We start from the raw sequence: 22,583 nt of genomic DNA on the forward strand, positions 1-22,583 counted from the left end.
CAGCGCCGCCCGCTGCAACACATCCCCAGCTGCCGCACGGCGTACCGACGCCCGCCGCTGTCTCCGACGCGCCAGACCTGCCGCCATCGCCACTGGCCGAGCCAGAGCCGCCCGCCGCCAACACATTCCCACCTGCCGCGCCGCCCACCGTCGCCAACCGCTGTCTCCGACGCGCCAGACCTGCCGCCATCGACACTGGCCGAGCCAGAGCCGCCCGCCGTTAACACATTCCCAGCTGCCGCGCCGCCCACCGTCGCTCGCCGCTGTCTCCGACGCGCCAGACCTGCCGCCATCGCCACTGGAAGAACCAGCGCCGCCCGCCGCAACACATCCCCAGCTGCCGCGCGGAATACCGTCGCCCGCCGCTGTCTCCTTCGCAGCAGGCCTGCCGCCATCGCCACTGGCCGAGCCAGAGCAGCCCACTGCCAACACAGTATCAGCTGCCGCGCCGCAAACCGTCGCTCGCCGCTGTCTCCGACACGCCAGACCCGCCGCCATCGCCTCTGGCCGAGCCAGCGCCGCCCACCGTCGCCCGCTGCTGTCTCCTTCGCAGCAGTCCTGCCGCCATCGCCACTGGCCGAGCCAGAGCCGCCCGCCGCCAACACATTCCCAGCTGCCGCGCCTCCCGCAGTCGCTCGCCGCTGTCTCCGACACGCCAGACCTGCAGCCATCGCCACTGGCCGAGACAGCGCCACCCGCTGCCAACACATCCCCAGCTGCCGAGCCGCCCACTGTCGCCCGCCGCTGTCTCCGACGCGCCAGGCCTGCCGCCATCGCCTCTGGCCGAGCCAGCGCCGCCCACCGTCGCCCGCCGCTGTCTCCTTCGCAGCAGGCCTGCCGCCATCGCCACTGGCCGAGCCAGAGCAGCCCGCCGCCAACACAGTCCCAGCTGCCGCGCCGCCCACCGTCGCCCGCCACTGTCTCCTTCGCAGCAGGCCTGTCGCCATCGCCACTGGCCGAGCCAGAGCCGCCCGCCGCCAACACATTCCCAGCTGCCGCGCCGCCCACCGTCTCTCGCCGCTGCCTCCGACGCGCCAGACCTGCCGCCATCGCCACTGGCCGAGCCAGCGCCGCCCGCTGCCAACACATCCCCAGCTGCCGCGCCGCCCACTGTCGCCCGCCGCTGTCTCCGACGCGCCAGGCCTGCCGCCATCGCGTCTGGCCGAGCCAGCGCCGCCCACCGTCGCCCGCCGCTGTCTCCTTCGCAGGAGGCCTGCCGCCATCGCCACTGGCCCAGCCAGAGCCGCCGGCGCCAACACATTCCCAGCTGCCGCGCCGCCCACCGTCGCTCGCCGCTGTCTCCGACACGCCAGACCCGCCGCCATCGCCTCTGGCCGAGCCAGCGCCGCACACCGTCGCCCGCCGCTGTCTCATTCGCAGCAGGCCTGCAGCCATCGCCACTGGCCGAGCCAGAGCAGCCCGCCGCCAACACATCCCCAGTTGCCGCGCCGCCCACCGTCGCTCGCCGCTGTCTCCGACACGCCAGACCCGCCGCCATCGCCTCTGGCCGAGCCTGCGCCGCCCACCGTCGCCCGCCGCTGTCTCCTTCGCAGCAGGCCTGCCGCCATCGCCACTGGCCGAGCCAGAGCCGCCCGCCGCCAACACATTCCCAGCTGCCGCGCCGCCCACCGTCGCTCGCCGCTGTCTCCGACACGCCAGACCCGCCGCCATCGCCTCTGGAGAAGCCAGCGCAGCCCAGCGTCGCCCGCCGCTGTCTCCTTCGCAGCAGGCCTGCCGCCATCGCCACTGGCCGAGCCAGAGCAGCCCGCCGCCAACACAGTCCCAGCTGCCGCGCTTCAAACCGTCGCTCGCCGCTGTCTCCGACACGCCAGACCCGCCGCCATCGCCTCTGGCCGAGCCAGCGCCGCCCACCGTCGCCCGCCGCTGTCTCCTTCGCAGCAGGCCTGCCGCCATCGCCACTGGCCGAGCCAGAGCCGATCGCCGCCAACACATTCAAAGCTGCCGCGCCGCCCACCGTCGCTCGCCGCTGTCTCCGTCGCGCCAGACCTGATGCCATCGCCACTGGCCGAGCCAGCGCCGCCCGCTGCCAACACATCCCCAGCTGCCGCGCCGCCCACTGTCGCCCGCCGCTGTCTCCGACGCGCCAGGCCTGCCGCCATCGCCTCTGGCCGAGCCTGCGCCGCCCACCGTCGCCCGCCGCTGTCTCCTTCGCAGCAGGCCTGCCGCCATCGCCACTGGCCGAGCCAGAGCAGCCCGCCGCCAACACAGTCCCACCTGCCACGCCGCCCACCGTCGCCCGCCGCTGTCTCCTTCGCAGCAGGCCTGCCGCCATCGCCACTGGCCGAGCCAGAGCCGCCCACCGCCAACACAGTCCCAGCTGCCCCGCCGCAAACCGTCGCTCGCCGCTGTCTCCGACATGCCAGACCTGCCGCCATCGCCTCTGGCTGAGCCAGCGCCGGCCGCCGCAACACATCCCCAGCTGCCGCGCGGGCTACCGTCGCCCGCCGCTGTCTCCGACGCGCCAGACCTGCCGCCATCGCCACTGGCCGAGCCAGAGCCGCCTGCCGCCAACACATTCCCAGCTGCCGCGCCGCCCACCGTCGCCCGCCGCTGTCTCCGACGCGCCAGACCTGCCGCCATCGCCACTGGCCGAGGCAGAGCCGCCCGCCGCCAACACATTCCCAGATGCCGCGCCGCCCACCGTCGCTCGCCACTGTCTCCGACGCGCCAGACCTGCCGCCATCGCCACTGGCCGAGCCAGAGCCGCCCGCCGCCAACACATTCCAAGCTGCCGCGCCGCCCACCGTCGCTCGCCGCTGTCTCCGACGCGCCAGACCTGCCGCCATCGCCACTGGCCGAGCCAGAGCCGCCAGCGCTAACACATTCCCAGCTGCCGCGCCGCCCACCGTCGCTCGCCGCTGTCTCCGACACGCCAGGCCCGCCGCCATCGCCTCTGGCCGAGCCAGCGCCGCCCACCGTCGCCCGCCGCTCTCTCCTTCGCAGCAGGCCTGCCGCCATCGCCACTGGCCGAGCCAAAGCAGCCCGCCGACAACACAGTCCCAGCTGCCGCGCCGCAAACCGTCGCTCGCCGCTGTCTCCGACACGCCAGACCAGCCGCCATCGCCTCTGGCCGAGCCACCGCCGCCCACCGTCGCCCGCAGCTGTCTCCTTCGCAGCAGGCCTGCCGCCATCGCCACTGGCCGAGCCAGAGCCGCCCCCCGCCAACACATTCCCAGCTGCCGCGCCGCCCACCGTCGCTCGCCGCTGTCTCCGACGCGCCAGACCTGCCGCCATCGCCACTGGCCGAGCCAGCGCCGCCTGCTGCCAACACATCCCCAGCTGCCCCGCCGCCCACTGTCGCCCGCCGCTGTCTCCGACGCGCCAGGCCTGCCGCCATCGCCTCTGGCCGAGCCAGCGCCGCCCACCGTCGCCCGCCGCTGTCTCCTTCGCAGCAGGCCTGCCGCCATCGCCACTGGCCGAGCCAGAGCAGCCCGCCGCCAACACAGTCCCAGCTGCCGCGCCGCCCACCGTCGCCCGCCACTGTCTCCTTCGCAGCAGGCCTGCCGCCATCGCCACTGGCCGAGCCAGAGCCGCCGGCGCCAACACATTCCCAGCTGCCACGCCGCCCACCGTCGCTCGCCGCTGTCTCCGACATGCCAGACCCGCCGCCATCGCCTCTGGCCGAGCCAGCGCCGCCCACCGCCGCAAGCCGCTGTCTCCTTCGCAGCAGGCCTGCCGCCATCGCCACTGGCCGAGCCAGAGCAGCCCGCCGCCAACACAGTCCCAGCTGCCGCGCCGCAAACCGTCGCTCGCCGCTGTCTCCGACACGCCAGACCCGCCGCCATCGCCTCTGGCCGAGCCAGCGCAGCCCACCGTCGCCCGCCGCTGTCTCCTTCGCAGCAGGCCTGCCGCCATCGCCACTGGCCGAGCCAGAGCAGCCCGCCGCCAACACATTCAAAGCTGCCACGCCGCCCACCGTCGCCCGCCGCTGTCTCCTTCGCAGCAGACCTGCCGCCATCGCCACTGGCCGAGCCAGAGCCGCCCACCGCCAAAACAGTCCCAGCTGCCCCGCCGCAAACCGTCGCTCGCCGCTGTCTCCGACATGCCAGACCTGCCGCCATCGCCTCTGGCCGAGCCAGCGCCGCCCACCGTCGCTCGCCGCTGTCTCCGACGCGCCAGACCTGCCGCCATCGCCACTGGCCGAGCCAGAGCCGCCCGCTGCCAAGACATCCCCAGCTGCCGCGCCGCCCACTGTCGCCCGCCGCTGTCTCCGACGCGCCAGGCCTGCCGCATTCGCCTCTGGCCGAGCCAGCGCCGCCCACCGTCGCCCGCCGCTGTCTCCTTCGCAGCAGCCTGCCGCCATCGCCGCTGGCCGAGCCAGAGCCGCCTGCCGCCAACACATTCAAAGCTGCCGCGCCGCCCACCGTCGCTCGCCGCTGTCTCCGACGCGCCAGACCTGATGCCATCGCCACTGGCCGAGCCAGCGCCGCCCGCTGCCAACACATCCCCAGCTGCCGCGCCGCCCACTGTCGCCCGCCGCTGTCTCCGACGCGCCAGGCCTGCCGCCATCGCCACTGGCCGAACCAGCGCCGCCCGCCGCAACACATCCCCAGCTGCCGCGCGGCCTACCGTCGCCCACCGCTGTCTTCGACGCGCCAGACCTGCCGCCATCGCCACTGGCCGAGCCAGAGCCGCCCGCCGCCAACACATTCCCAGCTGCCGCGCCGCCCACCGTCGCCTGCCGCTGTCTCCGACGCGCCAGACCTGCCGCCATCGCCACTGGCCGAGCCAGAGCCGCCCGCCGCCAACACATTCCCAGCTGCCGCGCAGCCCACCGTCGCTCGCCGCTGTCTCCGACGCGCCAGACCTGCCGCCATCGCCACTGGCCGAGCCAGAGCCGCCGGCGCCAACACATTCCCAGCTGCCGCGCCGCCCACCGTCGCTCGCCGCTGTCTCCGACACGCCAGACCCGCCGCCATCGCCTCTGGCCGAGCCAGCGCCGCCCACCGTCGCCCGCCGCTGTCTCCTTCGCAGCAGGCCTGCCGCCATCGCCACTGGCCGAGCCAGAGCAGCCCGCCGCCAACACAGTCCCAGCTGCCGCGCCGCCCACCGTCGCCCGCCACTGTCTCCTTCGCAGCAGGCCTGCCGCCATCGCCACTGGCAGAGCCAGAGCCGCCTGCCGCCAACACATTCCCAGCTGTCGCGCCTCCCACCGTAGCTCGCCGCTGTCTCCGACGCGCCAGACCTGCCGCCATCGCCACTGGCCGGGCCAGCGCCGCCCGCTGCGAACACATCCCCAGCTGCCGCGCCACCCACTGTCGCCCGCCGCTGTCTCCGACGCGCCAGGCCTGCCGCCATCGCCTCTGGCCGAGCCAGCGCCGCCCACCGTCGCCCGCCGCTGTCTCCTTCGCAGCAGGCCTGCCGCCATCGCCACTGGCCGAGCCAGAGCAGCCCGCCGCCAACACATTCAAAGCTGCCACGCCGCCCACCGTCGCCCGCCGCTGTCTCCTTCGCAGCAGACCTGCCGCCATCGCCACTGGCCGAGCCAGAGCCGCCCACCGCCAAAACAGTCCCAGCTGCCCCGCCGCAAACCGTCGCTCGCCGCTGTCTCCGACATGCCAGACCTGCCGCCATCGCCTCTGGCCGAGCCAGCGCCGCCCACCGTCGCTCGCCGCTGTCTCCGACGCGCCAGACCTGCCGCCATCGCCACTGGCCGAGCCAGAGCCGCCCGCTGCCAAGACATCCCCAGCTGCCGCGCCGCCCACTGTCGCCCGCCGTTGTCTCCGACGCGCCAGGCCTGCCGCATTCGCCTCTGGCCGAGCCAGCGCCGCCCACCGTCGCCCGCCGCTGTCTCCTTCGCAGCAGGCCTGCCGCCATCGCCGCTGGCCGAGCCAGAGCCGCCTGCCGCCAACACATTCAAAGCTGCCGCGCCGCCCACCGTCGCTCGCCGCTGTCTCCGACGCGCCAGACCTGATGCCATCGCCACTGGCCGAGCCAGCGCCGCCCGCTGCCAACACATCCCCAGCTGCCGCGCCGCCCACTGTCGCCCGCCGCTGTCTCCGACGCGCCAGGCCTGCCGCCATCGCCACTGGCCGAACCAGCGCCGCCCGCCGCAACACATCCCCAGCTGCCGCGCGGCCTACCGTCGCCCACCGCTGTCTTCGACGCGCCAGACCTGCCGCCATCGCCACTGGCCGAGCCAGAGCCGCCCGCCGCCAACACATTCCCAGCTGCCGCGCCGCCCACCGTCGCCTGCCGCTGTCTCCGACGCGCCAGACCTGCCGCCATGGCCACTGGCCGAGCCAGAGCCGCCCGCCGCCAACACATTCCCAGCTGCCGCGCAGCCCACCGTCGCTCGCCGCTGTCTCCGACGCGCCAGACCTGCCGCCATCGCCACTGGCCGAGCCAGAGCCGCCGGCGCCAACACATTCCCAGCTGCCGCGCCGCCCACCGTCGCTCGCCGCTGTCTCCGACACGCCAGACCCGCCGCCATCGCCTCTGGCCGAGCCAGCGCCGCCCACCGTCGCCCGCCGCTGTCTCCTTCGCAGCAGGCCTGCCGCCATCGCCACTGGCCGAGCCAGAGCAGCCCGCCGCCAACACAGTCCCAGCTGCCGCGCCGCCCACCGTCGCCCGCCACTGTCTCCTTCGCAGCAGGCCTGCCGCCATCGCCACTGGCAGAGCCAGAGCCGCCTGCCGCCAACACATTCCCAGCTGTCGCGCCTCCCACCGTAGCTCGCCGCTGTCTCCGACGCGCCAGACCTGCCGCCATCGCCACTGGCCGGGCCAGCGCCGCCCGCTGCGAACACATCCCCAGCTGCCGCGCCACCCACTGTCGCCCGCCGCTGTCTCCGACGCGCCAGGCCTGCCGCCATCGCCTCTGGCCGAGCCAGCGCCGCCCACCGTCGCCCGCCGCTGTCTCCTTCGCAGCAGGCCTGCCGCCATCGCCACTGGCCGAGCCAGAGCCGCCCCCTGCCAACACAGTCCCAGCTGCCCCGCCGCAAACCGTCGCTCGCCGCTGTCTCCGACACGCCAGACCTGCCGCCATCGCCTCTGGCCCAGCCAGCGCCGTCCACCGTCGCCCGCCGCTATCTCCTTCGCAGCAGGCCTGCCGCCATCGCCACTGGCCGAGCCAGAGCCGCCCGTTGCCAACACATTCCCAGCTGCCGCGCCGCCCACCGTCGCTCGCCGCTGTGTCAGACGCGCCAGACCTGCCGCCATCGCCACTGGCCGAACCAGCGCCGCCCGCCGCAACACATCCCCAGCTGCCGCCCGGCCTACCGTCGCCCGCCGCTGTCTCAGACGCGCCAGACCTGCCGCCATCGCCACTGGCCGAGCCAGTGCCGCCCGCTGCCAACACATTCCCAGCTGCCGCGCCGCCCACCGTCGCCCGCCGCTGTCTCCGACGCGCCAGACCTGCCGCCATCGCCACTGGCCGAGCCAGAGCCGCCCGCCGCCAACACATTCCCAGCTGCCACGCCGCCCACCTTCGCTCGCCGCTGTCTCCGACGCGCCAGACCTGCCGCCATAGCCACTGGCCGATCAGCGCCGCCCGCCGCAACACATCCCCAGCTGCCGCACGGCGTACCGACGTCCGCCGCTGTCTCCGACGCGCCAGACCTGCCGCCATCGCCACTGGAAGGACCAGCGCCGCCCGCCGCAACACATCCCCAACTGCCGCGCGGCCTACCGTCGCCCGCCGCTGTCTCCTTCGCAGCAGGCCTGCCGCCATCGCCACTGGCCGAGCCAGAGCAGCCCACCGCCAACACAGTCCCAGCTGCCGCGCTGCAAACCGTCGCTCGCCGCTGTCTCCGACACGCCAGACCTGCCGCCATCGCCACTGGCCGAGCCAGCGCCGCCCGCTGCCAACACATCCCCAGCTGCCGCGCCGCCCACTGTCGCCCGCCGCTGTCTCCGACGCGCCAGGCCTGCCGCCATCGCCTCTGGCCGAGCCAGCGCCGCCCACCGTCGCCCGCCGCTGTCTCCTTCGCAGCAGGCCTGCCGCCATCGCCACTGGCCGAGCCAGAGCAGCCCGCCGCCAACACAGTCCCAGCTGCCGCGCCGCCCACCGTCGCCCGCCACTGTCTCCTTCGCAGCAGGCCTGCCACCATCGCCACTGGCCGAGCCAGAGCCGCCGGCGCCAACACATTCCCAGCTGCCACGCCGCCCACCGTCGCTCGCCGCTGTCTCCGACATGCCAGACCCGCCGCCATCGCCTCTGGCCGAGCCAGCGCCGCCCACCGCCGCCCGCCGCTGTCTCCTTCGCAGCAGGCCTGCCGCCATCGCCACTGGCCGAGCCAGAGCAGCCCGCCGCCAACACAGTCCCAGCTGCCGCGCCGCAAACCGTCGCTCGCCGATGTCTCCGACACGCCAGACCCGCCGCCATCGCCTCTGGCCGAGCCAGCGCCGCCCACCGTCGCCCGCCGCTGTCTCCTTCGCAGCAGGCCTGCCGCCATCGCCACTGGCCGAGCCAGAGCCGATCGCCGCCAACACATTCAAAGCTGCCGCGCCGCCCACCGTCGCTCGCCGCTGTCTCCGTCGCGCCAGACCTGATACCATCGCCACTGGCCGAGCCAGCGCCGCCCGCTGCCAACACATCCCCAGCTGCCGCGCCGCCCACTGTCGCCCGCCGCTGTCTCCGACGCGCCAGGCCTGCCGCCATCGCCTCTGGCCGAGCCTGTGCTGCCCACCGTCGCCCGCCGCTGTCTCCTTCGCAGCAGGCCTGCCGCCATCGCCACTGGCCGAGCCAGAGCAGCCCGCCGCCAACACAGTCCCAGCTGCCACGCCGCCCACCGTCGCCCGCCGCTGTCTCCTTCGCAGCAGACCTGCCGCCATCGCAACTGGCCGAGCCAGAGCCGCCCACCGCCAAAACAGTCCCAGCTGCCCCGCCGCAAACCGTCGCTCGCCGCTGTCTCCGACATGCCAGACCTGCCGCCATCGCCTCTGTCCGAGCCCGCGCCGCCCAACGTCCCCCGCCGCTGTTTCCTTCGCAGCAATCCTGCCGCCATCGCCACTGGCCGAGCCAGAGCCGCCTGCCGCCAACACATTCCCAGCTGCCACGCCGCCCACCGTCGCTCGCCGCTGTCTCCGACGCGCCAGACCTGCCGTCATCGCCACTGGCCGAACCAGCGCCGCCCGCCACAACACATCCCCAGCTGCCGCGCGGCCTACCGTCGCCCGCCGCTGTCTCCGACGCGCCAGACCTGCCGCCATCGCCACTGGCCGAGCCATAGCCGCCCGCCGCCAACACATTCCCAGCTGCCGCGCCGCCCACCGTCGCTCGCCGCTGTCTCCGACGCGCCACACCTGCCGCCATCGCCACTGGCCGAGACAGAGCCGCCGGCGCCAACACATTCCCAGCTGCCGCGCCGCCCACCGTCGCTCGCCGCTGTCTCCGACACGCCAGGCCCGCCGCCATCGCCTCTGGCCGAGCCAGCGCCGCCCACCGTCGCCCACCGCTGTCTCCTTCGCAGCAGGCCTGCCGCCATCGCCACTGGCCGAGCCAGAGCAGCCCGCCGCCAACACAGTCCCAGCTGCCGCGCCGCAAACCGTCTCTCACCGCTGTCTCCGACACGCCAGACCAGCCGCCATCGCCTCTGGCCGAGCCAGCGCCGCCCACCGTCGCCCGCCGCTGTCTCCTTCGCAGCAGGCCTGCCGCCATCGCCACTGGCCGAGCCAGAGCCGCCCGCCGCCAACACATTCCCAGCTGCCGCGCCGCCCACCGTCGCTCGCCGCTGTCTCCGACGCGCCAGACCTGCCGCCATCGCCACTGGCCGAGCCAGAGCCGCCCGCTGCCAAGACATCCCCAGCTGCCGCGCCGCCCACTGTCGCCCGCCGCTGTCTCCGACGCGCCAGGCCTGCCGCCATCGCCTCTGGCCGAGCCAGCGCCGCCCACCGTCGCCCGCCGCTGTCTCCTTCGCAGCAGGCCTGCCGCCATCGCCACTAGCCGAGCCAGAGCCGCCCGCCGCCAACACATTCAAAGCTGCCGCGCCGCCCACCGTCGCTCGCCGCTGTCTCCGACGCGCCAGACCTGATGCCATCGCCACTGGCCGAGCCAGCGCCGCCCGCTGCCAAAACATCCCCAGCTGCCGCGCCGCCCACTGTCGCCCGCCGCTGTCTCCGACGCGCCAGGCCTGCCGCCATCGCCACTGGCCGAACCAGCGCCGCCCGCCGCAACACATCCCCAGCTGCGGCGCGGCCTACCGTCGCCCGCCGCTGTCTTCGACGCGCCAGACCTGCCGCCATCGCCACTGGCCGAGCCAGAGCCGCCCGCCGCCAACACATTCCCAGCTGCCGCGCCGCCCACCGTCGCCTGCCGCTGTCTCCGACGCGCCAGACCTGCCGCCATCGCCACTGGCCGAGCCAGAGCCGCCCGCCGCCAACACATTCCCAGCTGCCGCGCAGCCCACCGTCGCTCGCCGCTGTCTCCGACGCGCCAGACCTGCCGCCATCGCCACTGGCCGAGCCAGAGCCGCCGGCGCCAACACATTCCCAGCTGCCGCGCCGCCCACCGTCGCTCGCCGCTGTCTCCGACACGCCAGACCCGCCGCCATCGCCTCTGGCCGAGCCAGCGCCGCCCACCGTCGCCCGCCGCTGTCTCCTTCGCAGCAGGCCTGCCGCCATCAACACTGGCCGAGCCAGAGCAGCCCGCCGCCAACACAGTCCCAGCTGCCGCGCCGCCCACCGTCGCCCGCCACTGTCTCCTTCGCAGCAGGCCTGCCGCCATCGCCACTGGCCGAGCCAGAGCCGCCTGCCGCCAACACATTCCCAGCTGTCGCGCCTCCCACCGTCGCTCGCCGCTGTCTCCGACGCGCCAGACCTGCCGCCATCGCCACTGGCCGGGCCAGCGCCGCCCCCTGCCAACACAGTCCCAGCTGCCCCGCCGCAAACCGTCGCTCGCCGCTGTCTCCGACACGCCAGACCTGCCGCCATCGCCTCTGGCCGAGCCAGCGCCGTCCACCGTCGCCCGCCGCTATCTCCTTCGCAGCAGGCCTGCCGCCATCGCCACTGGCCGAGCCAGAGCCTCCCGTTGCCAACACATTCCCAGCTGCCGCGCCGCCCACCGTCGCTCGCCGCTGTGTCCGACGCGCCAGACCTGCCGCCACCGCCACTGGCCGAACCAGCGCCGCCCGCCAAAACACATCCCCAGCTGCCGCCCGGCCTACCGTCGCCCGCCGCTGTCTCCGACGCGCCAGACCTGCCGCCATCGCCACTGGCCGAGCCAGAGCCGCCCGCCGCCAACACATTCCCAGCTGCCACGCCGCCCACCTTCGCTCGCCGCTGTCTCCGACGCGCCAGACCTGCCGCCATAGCCACTGGCCGATCAGCGCCGCCCGCCGCAACACATCCCCAGCTGCCGCGCGGCCTACCGTCGCCCGCCGCTGTCTCCTTCGCAGCAGGCCTGCCGCCATCGCCACTGGCCGAGGCAGAGCAGCCCGCCGCCAACACCGTCCCAGCTGCCGCGCCGCAAACCGTCGCTCGCCGCTGTCTCCGACACGCCAGACCCGCCGCCATCGCCTCTGGCCGAGCCAGTGCCGCCCACCGTCGCCCGCCGCTGTCTCCTTCGCAGCAGGCCTGCCGCCATCGCCACTGGCCGAGCCAGAGCAGCCCACCGCCAACGCAGTCCCAGCTGCCGCGCCGCAAACCGTCGCTCGCCGCTGTCTCCGACACGCCAGACCTGCCGCCATCGCCACTGGCCGAACCAGCGCCGCCCGCCGCAACACATCCCCAGCTGCCGCGCGGCCTACCGTCGCCCGCCGCTGTCTCCGACGCGCCAGACCTGCCGCCATCGCCACTGGCCGAGCCAGAGCCGCCCGCCGCCAACACATTCCCAGCTGCCGCGCCGCCCACCGTCGCTCGCCGATGTCTCCGACGCGCCAGACCTGCCGCCATCGCCACTGGCCGAGACAGAGCCGCCGGCGCCAACACATTCCCAGCTGCCGCGCCGCCCACCGTCGCTCGCCGCTGTCTCCGACACGCCAGGCCCGTCGCCATCGCCTCTGGCCGAGCCAGCGCCGCCCACCGTCGCCCACCGCTGTCTCCTTCGCAGCAGGCCTGCCGCCATCGCCACTGGCCGAGCCAGAGCAGCCCGCCGCCAACACAGTCCCAGCTGCCGCGCCCCAAACCGTCTCTCGCCGCTGTCTCCGACACGCCAGACCAGCCGCCATCGCCTCTGGCCGAGCCAGCGCCGCCCACCGTCGCCCGCCGCTGTCTGCTTCGCAGCAGGAATGCCGCCATCGCCACTGGCCGAGCCAGAGCCGCCCGCCGCCAACACATTCAAAGCTGCCGCGCCGCCCACCGTCGCTCGCCGCTGTCTCCGACGCGCCAGACCTGATGCCATCGCCACTGGCCGAGCCAGTGCCGCCCGCTGCCAACACATCCCCAGCTGCCGCGCCGCCCACTGTCGCCCGCCGCTGTCTCCGACGCGCCAGGCCTGCCGCCATCGCCACTGGCCGAACCAGCGCCGCCCGCCGCAACACATCCCCAGCTGCCGCGCGGCCTACCGTCGCCCGCCGCTGTCTCCGACGCGCCAGGCCTGCCGCCATCGCCACTGGCCGAGCCAGAGCCGCCCGCCGCCAACACATTCCCAGCTGCCGCGCCGCCCACCGTCGCTCGCCGCTGTCTCCGACACGCCAGACCCGCCGCCATCGCCTCTGGCCGAGCCAGCGCCGCCCACCGTCGCCCGCCGCTGTCTCCTTCGCAGCAGGCCTGCCGCCATCGCCACTGGCCGAGCCAGAGCAGCCCGCCGCCAACACAGTCCCAGCTGCCGCGCCGCCCACCGTCGCCCGCCACTGTCTCCTTCGCAGCAGGCCTGCCGCCATCGCCACTGGCCGAGCCAGAGCCGCCTGCCGCCAACACATTCCCAGCTGTCGCGCCTCCCACCGTCGCTCGCCGCTGTCTCCGACGCGCCAGACCTGCCGCCATCGCCACTGGCCGGGCCAGCGCCGCCCGCTGCCAACACATCCCCAGCTGCCGCGCCACCCACTGTCGCCCGCCGCTGTCTCCGACGCGCCAGGCCTGCCGCCATCGCCTCTGGCCGAGCCAGCGCCGCCCACCGTCGCCCGCCGCTGTCTCCTTCGCAGCAGGCCTGCCGCCATCGCCACTGGCCGAGCCAGAGCCGCCCCCTGCCAACACAGTCCCAGCTGCCCCGCCGCAAACCGTCGCTCGCCGCTGTCTCCGACACGCCAGACCTGCCGCCATCGCCTCTGGCCGAGCCAGCGCCGTCCACCGTCGCCCGCCGCTATCTCCTTCGCAGCAGGCCTGCCGCCATCGCCACTGGCCGAGCCAGAGCCGCCCGCCGCACACACATTCCCAGCTGCCGCGCCGCCCACCGTCGCCCGCCACTGTCTCCGACGCGCCAGACCTGCCGCCATCGCCACTGGCCGAGCCAGAGCCGCCCGCCGCCAACACATTCCCAGCTGCCACGCCGCCCACCGTCGCTCGCCGCTGTCTCCGACGCGCCAGACCTGCCGCCATAGCAACTGGCCGATCAGCGCCGCCCGCCGCAACACATCCCCAGCTGCCGCACGGCGTACCGACGCCCGCCGCTGCCTTCGACGCGCCAGACCTGCCGCCATCGCCACTGGCCGAGCCAGAGCCGCCCGCCGCCAACACATTCCCAGCTGCCGCGCCGCCCACCGTCGTCCACCGCTGTCTCCGACGCGCCAGACCTGCCGCCATCGACACTGGCCGAGCCAGAGCCGCCCGCCGCCAACACATTCCCAGCTGCCGCGCCGCCCACCGTCGCTCGCCGCTGTCTCCGACGCGCCAGACCTGCCGCCATCGCCACTGGAAGAACCAGAGCCGCCCGCCGCAACACATCCCCAGCTGCCGCGCGGCCTACCGTCGCCCGCCGCTGTCTCCTTCGCAGCAGGCCTGCCGCCATCGCCACTGGCCGAGCCAGAGCAGCCCGCCGCCAACACCGTCCCAGCTGCCGCGCCGCAAACCGTCGCTCGCCGCTGTCTCCGACACGCCAGACCCGCCGCCATCGCCTCTGGCCGAGCCAGCGCCGCCCACCGTCGCCCGCCGCTGTCTCCTTCGCAGCAGGCCTGCCGCCATCGCCACTGGCTGAGCCAGAGCAGCCCGCCGCCAACACAGTCCCAGCTGCCGCGCCGCAAACCGTCGCTCGCCGCTGTCTCCGACACGCCAGACCCGCCGCCATCGCCTCTGGCCGAGCCAGCGCCGCCCACCGTCGCCCGCCGCTGTCTCCTTCGCAGCAGGCCTGCCGCCATCGCCACTGGCCGAGCCAGAGCAGCCCACCGCCAACACAGTCCCAGCTGCCTCGCCGCAAACCGTCGCTCGCCGCTGTCTCCGACACGCCAGACCTGCCGCCATCGCCACTGGCCGAGCCAGCGCCGCCCGCTGCCAACACATCCCCAGCTGCCGCGCCGCCCACTGTCGCCCGCCGCTGTCTCCGACGCGCCAGGCCTGCCGCCATCGCCTCTGGCCGAGCCAGCGCCGCCCACCGTCGCCCGCCGCTGTCTCCTTCGCAGCAGGCCTGCCGCCATCGCCACTGGCCGAGCCAGAGCAGCCCGCCGCCAACACAGTCCCAGCTGCCGCGCCGCCCACCGTCGCTTGCCACTGTCTCCTTCGCAGCAGGCCTGCCGCCATCGCCACTGGCCGAGCCAGAGCCGCCGGCGCCAACACATTCCCAGCTGCCACGCCGCCCACCGTCGCTCGCCGCTGTCTCCGACATGCCAGACCCGCCGCCATCGCCTCTGGCCGAGCCAGCGCCGCCCACCGCCGCCCGCCGCTGTCTCCTTCGCAGCAGGCCTGCCGCCATCGCCACTGGCCGAGCCAGAGCAGCCCGCCGCCAACACAGTCCCAGCTGCCGCGCCGCAAACCGTCGCTCGCCGCTGTCTCCGACACGCCAGACCCGCCGCCATCGCCTCTGGCCGAGCCAGCGCCGCCCACCGTCGCCCGCCGCTGTCTCCTTCGCAGCAGGCCTGCCGCCATCGCCACTGGCCGAGCCAGAGCCGATCGCCGCCAACACATTCAAAGCTGCCGCGCCGCCCACCGTCGCTCGCCGCTGTCTCCGTCGCGCCAGACCTGATACCATCGCCACTGGCCGAGCCAGCGCCGCCCGCTGCCAACACATCCCCAGCTGCTGCGCCGCCCACTGTCGCCCGCCGCTGTCTCCGACGCGCCAGGCATGCCGCCATCGCCTCTGGCCGAGCCTGCGCCGCCCACCGTCGCCCGCCGCTGTCTCCTTCGCAGCAGGCCTGCCACCATCGCCACTGGCCGAGCCAGAGCAGCCCGCCGCCAACACAGTCCCAGCTGCCATGCCGCCCACCGTCGCCCGCCGCTGTCTCCTTCGCAGCAGACCTGCCGCCATCGCCACTGGCCGAGCCAGAGCCGCCCACCGCCAAAACAGTCCCAGCTGCCCCGCCGCAAACCGTCGCTCGCCGCTGTCTCCGACATGCCAGACCTGCCGCCATCGCCTCTGTCCGAGCCCGCGCCGCCCAACGTCCCCCGCCGCTGTTTCCTTCGCAGCAATCCTGCCGCCATCGCCACTGGCCGAGCCAGAGCCGCCTGCCGCCAACACATTCCCAGCTGCCGCGCCGCCCACCGTCGCTCGCCGCTGTCTCCGACGCGCCAGACCTGCCGTCATCGCCACTGGCCGAACCAGCGCCGCCCGCCGCAACACATCCCCAGCTGCCGCGCGGCCTACCGTCGCCCGCCGCTGTCTCCGACGCGCCAGACCTGCCGCCATCGCCACTGGCCGAGCCAGAGCCGCCCGCCGCCAACACATTCCCAGCTGCCGCCCCGCCCACCGTCGCTCGCCGCTGTCTCCGACGCGCCACACCTGCCGCCATCGCCACTGGCCGAGACAGAGCCGCCGGCGCCAACACATTCCCAGCTGCCGCGCCGCCCACCGTCGCTCGCCGCTGTCTCCGACACGCCAGGCCCGCCGCCATCGCCTCTGGCCGAGCCAGCGCCGCCCACCGTCGCCCACCGCTGTCTCCTTCGCAGCAGGCCTGCCGCCATCGCCACTGGCCGAGCCAGAGCAGCCCGCCGCCAACACAGTCCCAGCTGCCGCGCCGCAAACCGTCTCTCACCGCTGTCTCCGACACGCCAGACCAGCCGCCATCGCCTCTGGCCGAGCCAGCGCCGCCCACCGTCGCCCGCCGCTGTCTCCTTCGCAGCAGGCCTGCCGCCATCGCCACTGGCCGAGCCAGAGCCGCCCGCCGCCAACACATTCCCAGCTGCCGCGCCGCCCACCGTCGCTCGCCGCTGTCTCCGACGCGCCAGACCTGCCGCCATCGCCACTGGCCGAGCCAGAGCCGCCCGCTGCCAAGACATCCCCAGCTGCCGCGCCGCCCACTGTCGCCCGCCGCTGTCTCCGACGCGCCAGGCCTGCCGCCATCGCCTCTGGCCGAGCCAGCGCCGCCCACCGTCGCCCGCCGCTGTCTCCTTCGCAGCAGGCCTGCCGCCATCGCCACTGGCCGAGCCAGAGCCGCCCGCCGCCAACACATTCAAAGCTGCCGCGCCGCCCACCGTCGCTCGCCGCTGTCTCCGACGCGCCAGACCTGATGCCATCGCCACTGGCCGAGCCAGCGCCGCCCGCTGCCAAAACATCCCCAGCTGCCGCGCCGCCCACTGTCGCCCGCCGCTGTCTCCGACGCGCCAGGCCTGCCGCCATCGCCACTGGCCGAACCAGCGCCGCCCGCCGCAACACATCCCCAGCTGCCGCGCGGTCTACCGTCGCCCGCCGCTGTCTTCGACGCGCCAGACCTGCCGCCATCGCCACTGGCCGAGCCAGAGCCGCCCGCCGCCAACACATTCCCAGCTGCCGCGCCGCCCACCGTCGCTCGCCGCTGTCTCCGACGCGCCAGACCTGCCGCCATCGCCACTGGCCGAGCCAGAGCCGCCGGCGCCAACACATTCCCAGCTGCCGTGCCGCCCACCGTCGCTCGCCGCTGTCTCCGACACGCCAGACCCGCCGCCATCGCCTCTGGCCGAGCCAGCGCCGCCCACCGTCGCCCGCCGCTGTCTCCTTCGCAGCAGGCCTGCCGCCATCGCCACTGGCCGAGCCAGAGCAGCCCGCCGCCAACACAGTCCCAGCTGCCGCGCCGCCCACCGTCGCCCGCCACTGTCTCCTTCGCAGCAGGCTTGCCGCTATCGACACTGGCCGAGCCAGAGCCGCCTGCCGCCAACACATTCCCAGCTGTCGTGCCTCCCACCGTCGCTCGCCGCTGTCTCCGACGCGCCAGACCTGCCGCCATCGCCACTGGCCGGGCCAGCGCCGCCCGCTGCCAACACATCCCCAGCTGCCGCGCCACCCACTGTCGCCCGCCGCTGTCTCCGACGCGCCAGGCCTGCCGCCATCGCCTCTGGCCGAGCCAGCGCCGCCCACCGTCGCCCGCCGCTGTCTCCTTCGCAGCAGGCCTGCCGCCATCGCCACTGGCCGAGCCAGAGCCGCCCCCTGCCAACACAGTCCCAGCTGCCCCGCCGCAAACCGTCGCTCGCCGCTGTCTCCGAAACGCCAGACCTGCCGCCATCGCCTCTGGCCGAGCCAGCGCCGTCCACCGTCGCCCGCCGCTATCTCCTTCGCAGCAGGCCTGCCGCCATCGCCACTGGCCGAGCCAGAGCCGCCCGTTGCCAACACATTCCCAGCTGCCGCGCCGCCCACCGTCGCTCGCCGCTGTGTCCGACGCGCCAGACCTGCCACCATCGCCACTGGCCGAACCAGCGCCGCCCGCCGCAACACATCCCCAGCTGCCGCCCGGCCTACCGTCGCCCGCCGCTGTCTCAGACGCGCCAGACCTGCCGCCATCGCCACTGGCCGAGCCAGTTTCGCCTGCCGCCAACACATTCCCAGCTGCCGCGCCGCCCACCGTCGCCCGCCGCTGTCTCCGACGCGCCAGACCTGCCGCCATCGCCACTGGCCGAGCCAGAGCCGCCCGCCGCAACACATCCCCAGCTGCCGCGCGGCCTACCGTCGCCCGCCGCTGTCTCCTTCGCAGCAGGCCTGCCGCCATCGCCACTGGCCGAGCCAGAGCAGCCCGCCGCCAACACAGTCCCAGCTGCCGCGCCGCAAACCGTCGCTCGCCGCTGTCTCCGACACGCCAGACCCGCCGCCATCGCCTCTGGCCGAGCCAGCGCCGCCCACCGTCGCCCGCCGCTGTCTCCTTCGCAGCAGGCCTGCTGCCATCGCCACTGGCCGAGCCAGAGCCGCCCGCCGCCAACACATTCCCAGCTGCCGCGCCTCCCACCGTCGCTCGGCGCTGTCTCCGACACGCCAGACCTGCAGCCATCGCCACTGGCCGAGCCACCGCCGCCCACTGCCAACACATCCCCAGCTGCCGCGCCGCCCACTGTCGCCCGCCGCTGTCTCCGACGCGCCAGGCCTGCCGCCATCGCCTCTGGCCGAGCCAGCGCCGTCCACCGTCGCCCGCCGCTATCTCCTTCGCAGCAGGCCTGCCGCCATAACCACTGGCCGAGCCAGAGCAGCCCACCGCCAACACAGTCCCAGCTGCCGCGCCGCAAGTCCGTCGCTCGCCGCTGTCTCCTACACACCAGAGCCGCCGCCATCGCCTCTGGCCGAGCCAGCGCCGCCCACCGTCGCCCGCCGCTGTCTCCTTCGCAGCAGGCCTGCCGCCATCGCCACTGGCCGAGCCAGAGCCGCCCGCCGCCAACACATTCCCAGCTGCCGCGCCTCCCACCGTCGCTCGGCGCTGTCTCCGACACGCCAGACCTGCAGCCATCGCCACTGGCCGAGCCACCGCCGCCCGTTGCCAACACATTCCCAGCTGCCGCGCCGCCCACCGTCGCTCGCCGCTGTGTCCGACGCGCCAGACCTGCCGCCATCGCCACTGGCCGAACCAGCGCCGCCCGCCGCAACACATCCCCAGCTGCCGCCCGGCCTACCGTCGCCTGCCGCTGTCTCAGACGCGCCAGACCTGCCGCCATCGCCACTGGCCCAGCCAGAGCCGCCCGCCGCCAACACATTCCCAGCTGCCGCGCCGCCCACCGTCGCCCGCCGCTGTCTCCGACGCGCCAGACCTGCCGCCATCGCCACTGGCCGAGCCAGAGCCGCCCGCCGCCAACACATTCCCAGCTGCCACGCCGCCCACCGTCGCTCGCCGCTGTCTCCGACGCGCCAGACCTGCCGCCATAGCCACTGGCCGATCAGCGCCGCCCGCCGCAACACATCCCCAGCTGCCGCACGACGTACCGACGCCCGCCGCTGTCTCCGACGCGCCAGACCTGCCGCAATCGCCACTGGCCGAGCCAGAGCCGCCCGCCGCCAACACATTCCCAGCTGCCTCGCCGCCCGTCGTCGTATACCGCTGTCTCCTTCGCAGCAGGCCTGCCGCCATCGCCACTGGCCGAGCCAGAGCAGCCCGCCGCCAACACAGTCCCAGCTGCCGCGCCGCCCACCGTCGCCCGCCACTGTCTCCTTCGCAGCAGGCCTGCCGCCATCGCCACTGGCCGAGCCAGAGCCGCCCGTTGCCAACACATTCCCAGCTGCCGCGCCGCCCACCGTCGCTCGCCGCTGTGTCAGACGCGCCAGACCTGCCGCCATCGCCACTGGCCGAACCAGCGCCGCCCGCCGCAACACATCCCCAGCTGCCACGCCGCAAACCGTCGCTCGCCGCTGTCTCAGACGCGCCAGACCTGCCGCCATCGCCACTGGCCGAGCCAGAGCCGCCCGCCGCCAACACATTCCCAGCTGCCGCGCCGCCCACCGTCGCCCGCCGCTGTCTCCGACGCGCCAGACCTGCCGCCATCGCCACTGGCCGAGCCAGAGCCGCCCGCCGCCAACACATTCCCAGCTGCCACGCCGCCCACCGTCGCTCGCCACTGTCTCCGACGCGCCAGACCTGCCGCCATAGCAATTGGCCGATCAGCGCCGCCCGCCGCAACACATCCCCAGCTGCCGCGCGGCCTACCGTCGCCCGCCGCTGTCTCCTTCGCAGCAGGCCTGCCGCCATCGCCACTGGCCGAGCCAGAGCAGCCCGCCGCCAACACCGTCCCAGCTGCCGCGCCGCAAACCGTCGCTCGCCGCTGTCTCCGACACGCCAGACCCGCCGCCATCGCCTCTGGCCGAGCCAGCGCCGCCCACCGTCGCCCGCCGCTGTCTCCTTCGCAGCAGGCCTGCCGCCATCGCCACTGGCCGAGCCAGAGCAGCCCGCCGCCAACACAGTCCCAGCTGCCGCGCCGCAAACCGTCGCTCGCCGCTGTCTCCGACACGCCAGACCCGCCGCCATCGCCTCTGGCCGAGCCAGCGCCGCCCACCGTCGCCCGCCGCTGTCTCCTTCGCAGCAGGCCTGCCGCCATCGCCACTGGCCGAGCCAGAGCAGCCCGCCGCCAACACAGTCCCAGCTGCCGCGCCTCCCACCGTCGCTCGGCGCTGTCTCCGACACGCCAGACCTGCAGCCATCGCCACTGGCCGAGCCACCGCCGCCCACTGCCAACACATCCCCAGCTGCCGCGCCGCCCACTGTCGCCCGCCGCTGTCTCCGACGCGCCAGGCCTGCCGCCATCGCCTCTGGCCGAGCCAGCGCCGTCCACCGTCGCCCGCCGCTATCTCCTTCGCAGCAGGCCTGCCGCCATAACCACAGGCCGAGCCAGAGCAGCCCACCGCCAACACAGTCCCAGCTGCCGCGCCGCAAGTCCGTCGCTCGCCGCTGTCTCCTACACACCAGAGCCGCCGCCATCGCCTCTGGCCGAACCAGCGCCGCCCACCGTCGCCCGCCGCTGTCTCCTTCGCAGCAGGCCTGCCGCCATCGCCACTGGCCGAGCCAGAGCCGCCCGCCGCCAACACATTCCCAGCTGCCGCGCCTCCCACCGTCGCTCGGCGCTGTCTCCGACACGCCAGACCTGCAGCCATCGCCACTGGCCGAGCCACCGCCGCCCGTTGCCAACACATTCCCAGCTGCCGCGCCGCCCACCGTCGCTCGCCGCTGTGTCCGACGCGCCAGACCTGCCGCCATCGCCACTGGCCGAACCAGCGCCGCCCGCCGCAACACATCCCCAGCTGCCGCCCGGCCTACCGTCGCCCGCCGCTGTCTCAGACGCGCCAGACCTGCCGCCATCGCCACTGGCCCAGCCAGAGCCGCCCGCCGCCAACACATTCCCAGCTGCCGCGCCGCCCACCGTCGCCCGCCGCTGTCTCCGACGCGCCAGACCTGCCGCCATCGCCACTGGCCGAGCCAGAGCCGCCCGCCGCCAACACATTCCCAGCTGCCACGCCGCCCACCGTCGCTCGCCGCTGTCTCCGACGCGCCAGACCTGCCGCCATAGCCACTGGCCGATCAGCGCCGCCCGCCGCAACACATCCCCAGCTGCCGCACGACGTACCGACGCCCGCCGCTGTCTCCGACGCGCCAGACCTGCCGCAATCGCCACTGGCCGAGCCAGAGCCGCCCGCCGCCAACACATTCCCAGCTGCCTCGCCGCCCGTCGTCGTATACCGCTGTCTCCTTCGCAGCAGGCCTGCCGCCATCGCCACTGGCCGAGCCAGAGCAGCCCGCCGCCAACACAGTCCCAGCTGCCGCGCCGCCCACCGTCGCCCGCCACTGTCTCCTTCGCAGCAGGCCTGCCGCCATCGCCACTGGCCGTGCCAGAGCCGCCCGTTGCCAACACATTCCCAGCTGCCGCGCCGCCCACCGTCCCTCGCCGCTGTGTCAGACGCGCCAGACCTGCCGCCATCGCCACTGGCCGAACCAGCGCCGCCCGCCGCAACACATCCCCAGCTGCCACGCCGCAAACCGTCGCTCGCCGCTGTCTCAGACGCGCCAGACCTGCCGCCATCGCCACTGGCCGAGCCAGAGCCGCCCGCCGCCAAAACATTCCCAGCTGCCGCGCCGCCCACCGTCGCCCGCCGCTGTCTCCGACGCGCCAGACCTGCCGCCATCGCCACTGGCCGAGCCAGAGCCGCCCGCCGCCAACACATTCCCAGCTGCCACGCCGCCCACCGTCGCTCGCCACTGTCTCCGACGCGCCAGACCTGCCGCCATAGCAATTGGCCGATCAGCGCCGCCCGCCGCAACACATCCCCAGCTGCCGCACGGCGTACTGACGCCCGCCGCTGCCTTCGACGCGCCAGACCTGCCGCCATCGCCACTGGCCGAGCCAGAGTCGCCCGCCGCCAACACATTCCCAGCTGCCGCGCCGCCCACCGTCGTCCACCGCTGTCTCCGACGCGCCAGACCTGCCGCCATCGACACTGGCCGAGCCAGAGCCGCCCGCCGCCAACACATTCCCAGCTGCCGCGCCGCCCACCGTCGCTCGCCGCTGTGTCCGACGTGCCAGACCTGCCGCCATTGCCACTGGAAGAACCAGCGCCGCCCGCCGCAACACATCCCCAGCTGCCGCGCGGCCTACCGTCGCCCGCCGCTGTCTCCTTCGCAGCAGGCCTGCCGCCATCGCCACTGGCCGAGCCAGAGCAGCCCGCCGCCAACACCGTCCCAGCTGCCGCGCCGCAAACCGTCGCTCGCCGCTGTCTCCGACACGCCAGACCCGCCGCCATCGCCTCTGGCCGAGCCAGCGCCGCCCACCGTCGCCCGCCGCTGTCTCCTTCGCAGCAGGCCTGCCGCCATCGCCACTGGCCGAGCCAGAGCAGCCCGCCGCCAACACAGTCCCAGCTGCCGCGCCGCAAACCGTCGCTCGCCGCTGTC

At 74.4% G+C, this 22,583-nt stretch overlaps 3 protein-coding genes across 3 annotated transcripts; 2 read left to right on the forward strand and 1 right to left on the reverse strand.

Annotated features, from left to right (window-relative positions):
• Positions 1-436: 436 nt before the first annotated feature.
• On the reverse strand, positions 437-2,293 carry LOC126291434 (uncharacterized PE-PGRS family protein PE_PGRS54-like). Its single transcript, XM_049984949.1, has one exon. The coding sequence runs from the start codon at positions 2,291-2,293 to the stop codon at positions 437-439; it is 1,857 nt and encodes a 618-aa protein (XP_049840906.1).
• An 84-nt stretch (positions 2,294-2,377) lies between these two features.
• LOC126291435 (nascent polypeptide-associated complex subunit alpha, muscle-specific form-like) lies at positions 2,378-9,904 on the forward strand. The gene is made up of 3 exons (XM_049984950.1): positions 2,378-5,085; positions 5,180-7,459; positions 7,531-9,904. The coding sequence occupies exons 1-3, from the start codon at positions 2,378-2,380 to the stop codon at positions 9,902-9,904; spliced, it is 7,362 nt and encodes a 2,453-aa protein (XP_049840907.1).
• Positions 9,905-9,991: 87 nt separating this feature from the next.
• LOC126291437 (uncharacterized) lies at positions 9,992-12,292 on the forward strand. The gene has a single exon (XM_049984951.1). The coding sequence runs from the start codon at positions 9,992-9,994 to the stop codon at positions 12,290-12,292; it is 2,301 nt and encodes a 766-aa protein (XP_049840908.1).
• Positions 12,293-22,583: the final 10,291 nt, after the last annotated feature.

This window comes from Schistocerca gregaria, chromosome 9, assembly GCF_023897955.1.
Source record: "Schistocerca gregaria isolate iqSchGreg1 chromosome 9, iqSchGreg1.2, whole genome shotgun sequence".
Classification (NCBI taxonomy): Eukaryota; Metazoa; Arthropoda; class Insecta; order Orthoptera; family Acrididae; genus Schistocerca; species Schistocerca gregaria.

What these genes read in the sequence shown, in the direction of transcription:
- LOC126291434 (XM_049984949.1), bottom strand. Translation starts at nt 2,293, where the DNA reads ATGGCGGCAGGCCTGCTGCGAAGGAGACAGCGGCGGGCGACGGTGGGC.
- LOC126291435 (XM_049984950.1), top strand. Translation starts at nt 2,378, where the DNA reads ATGCCAGACCTGCCGCCATCGCCTCTGGCTGAGCCAGCGCCGGCCGCC. An exon ending in GCCCACCGTCGCCCGCCACT is followed by an intron (nt 5,086 to 5,179) that starts GTCTCCTTCGCA and finishes CTCCCACCGTAG; the next exon opens with CTCGCCGCTGTCTCCGACGC. An exon ending in GCCCACCTTCGCTCGCCGCT is followed by an intron (nt 7,460 to 7,530) that starts GTCTCCGACGCG and finishes ACACATCCCCAG; the next exon opens with CTGCCGCACGGCGTACCGAC.
- LOC126291437 (XM_049984951.1), top strand. Translation starts at nt 9,992, where the DNA reads ATGCCATCGCCACTGGCCGAGCCAGCGCCGCCCGCTGCCAAAACATCC.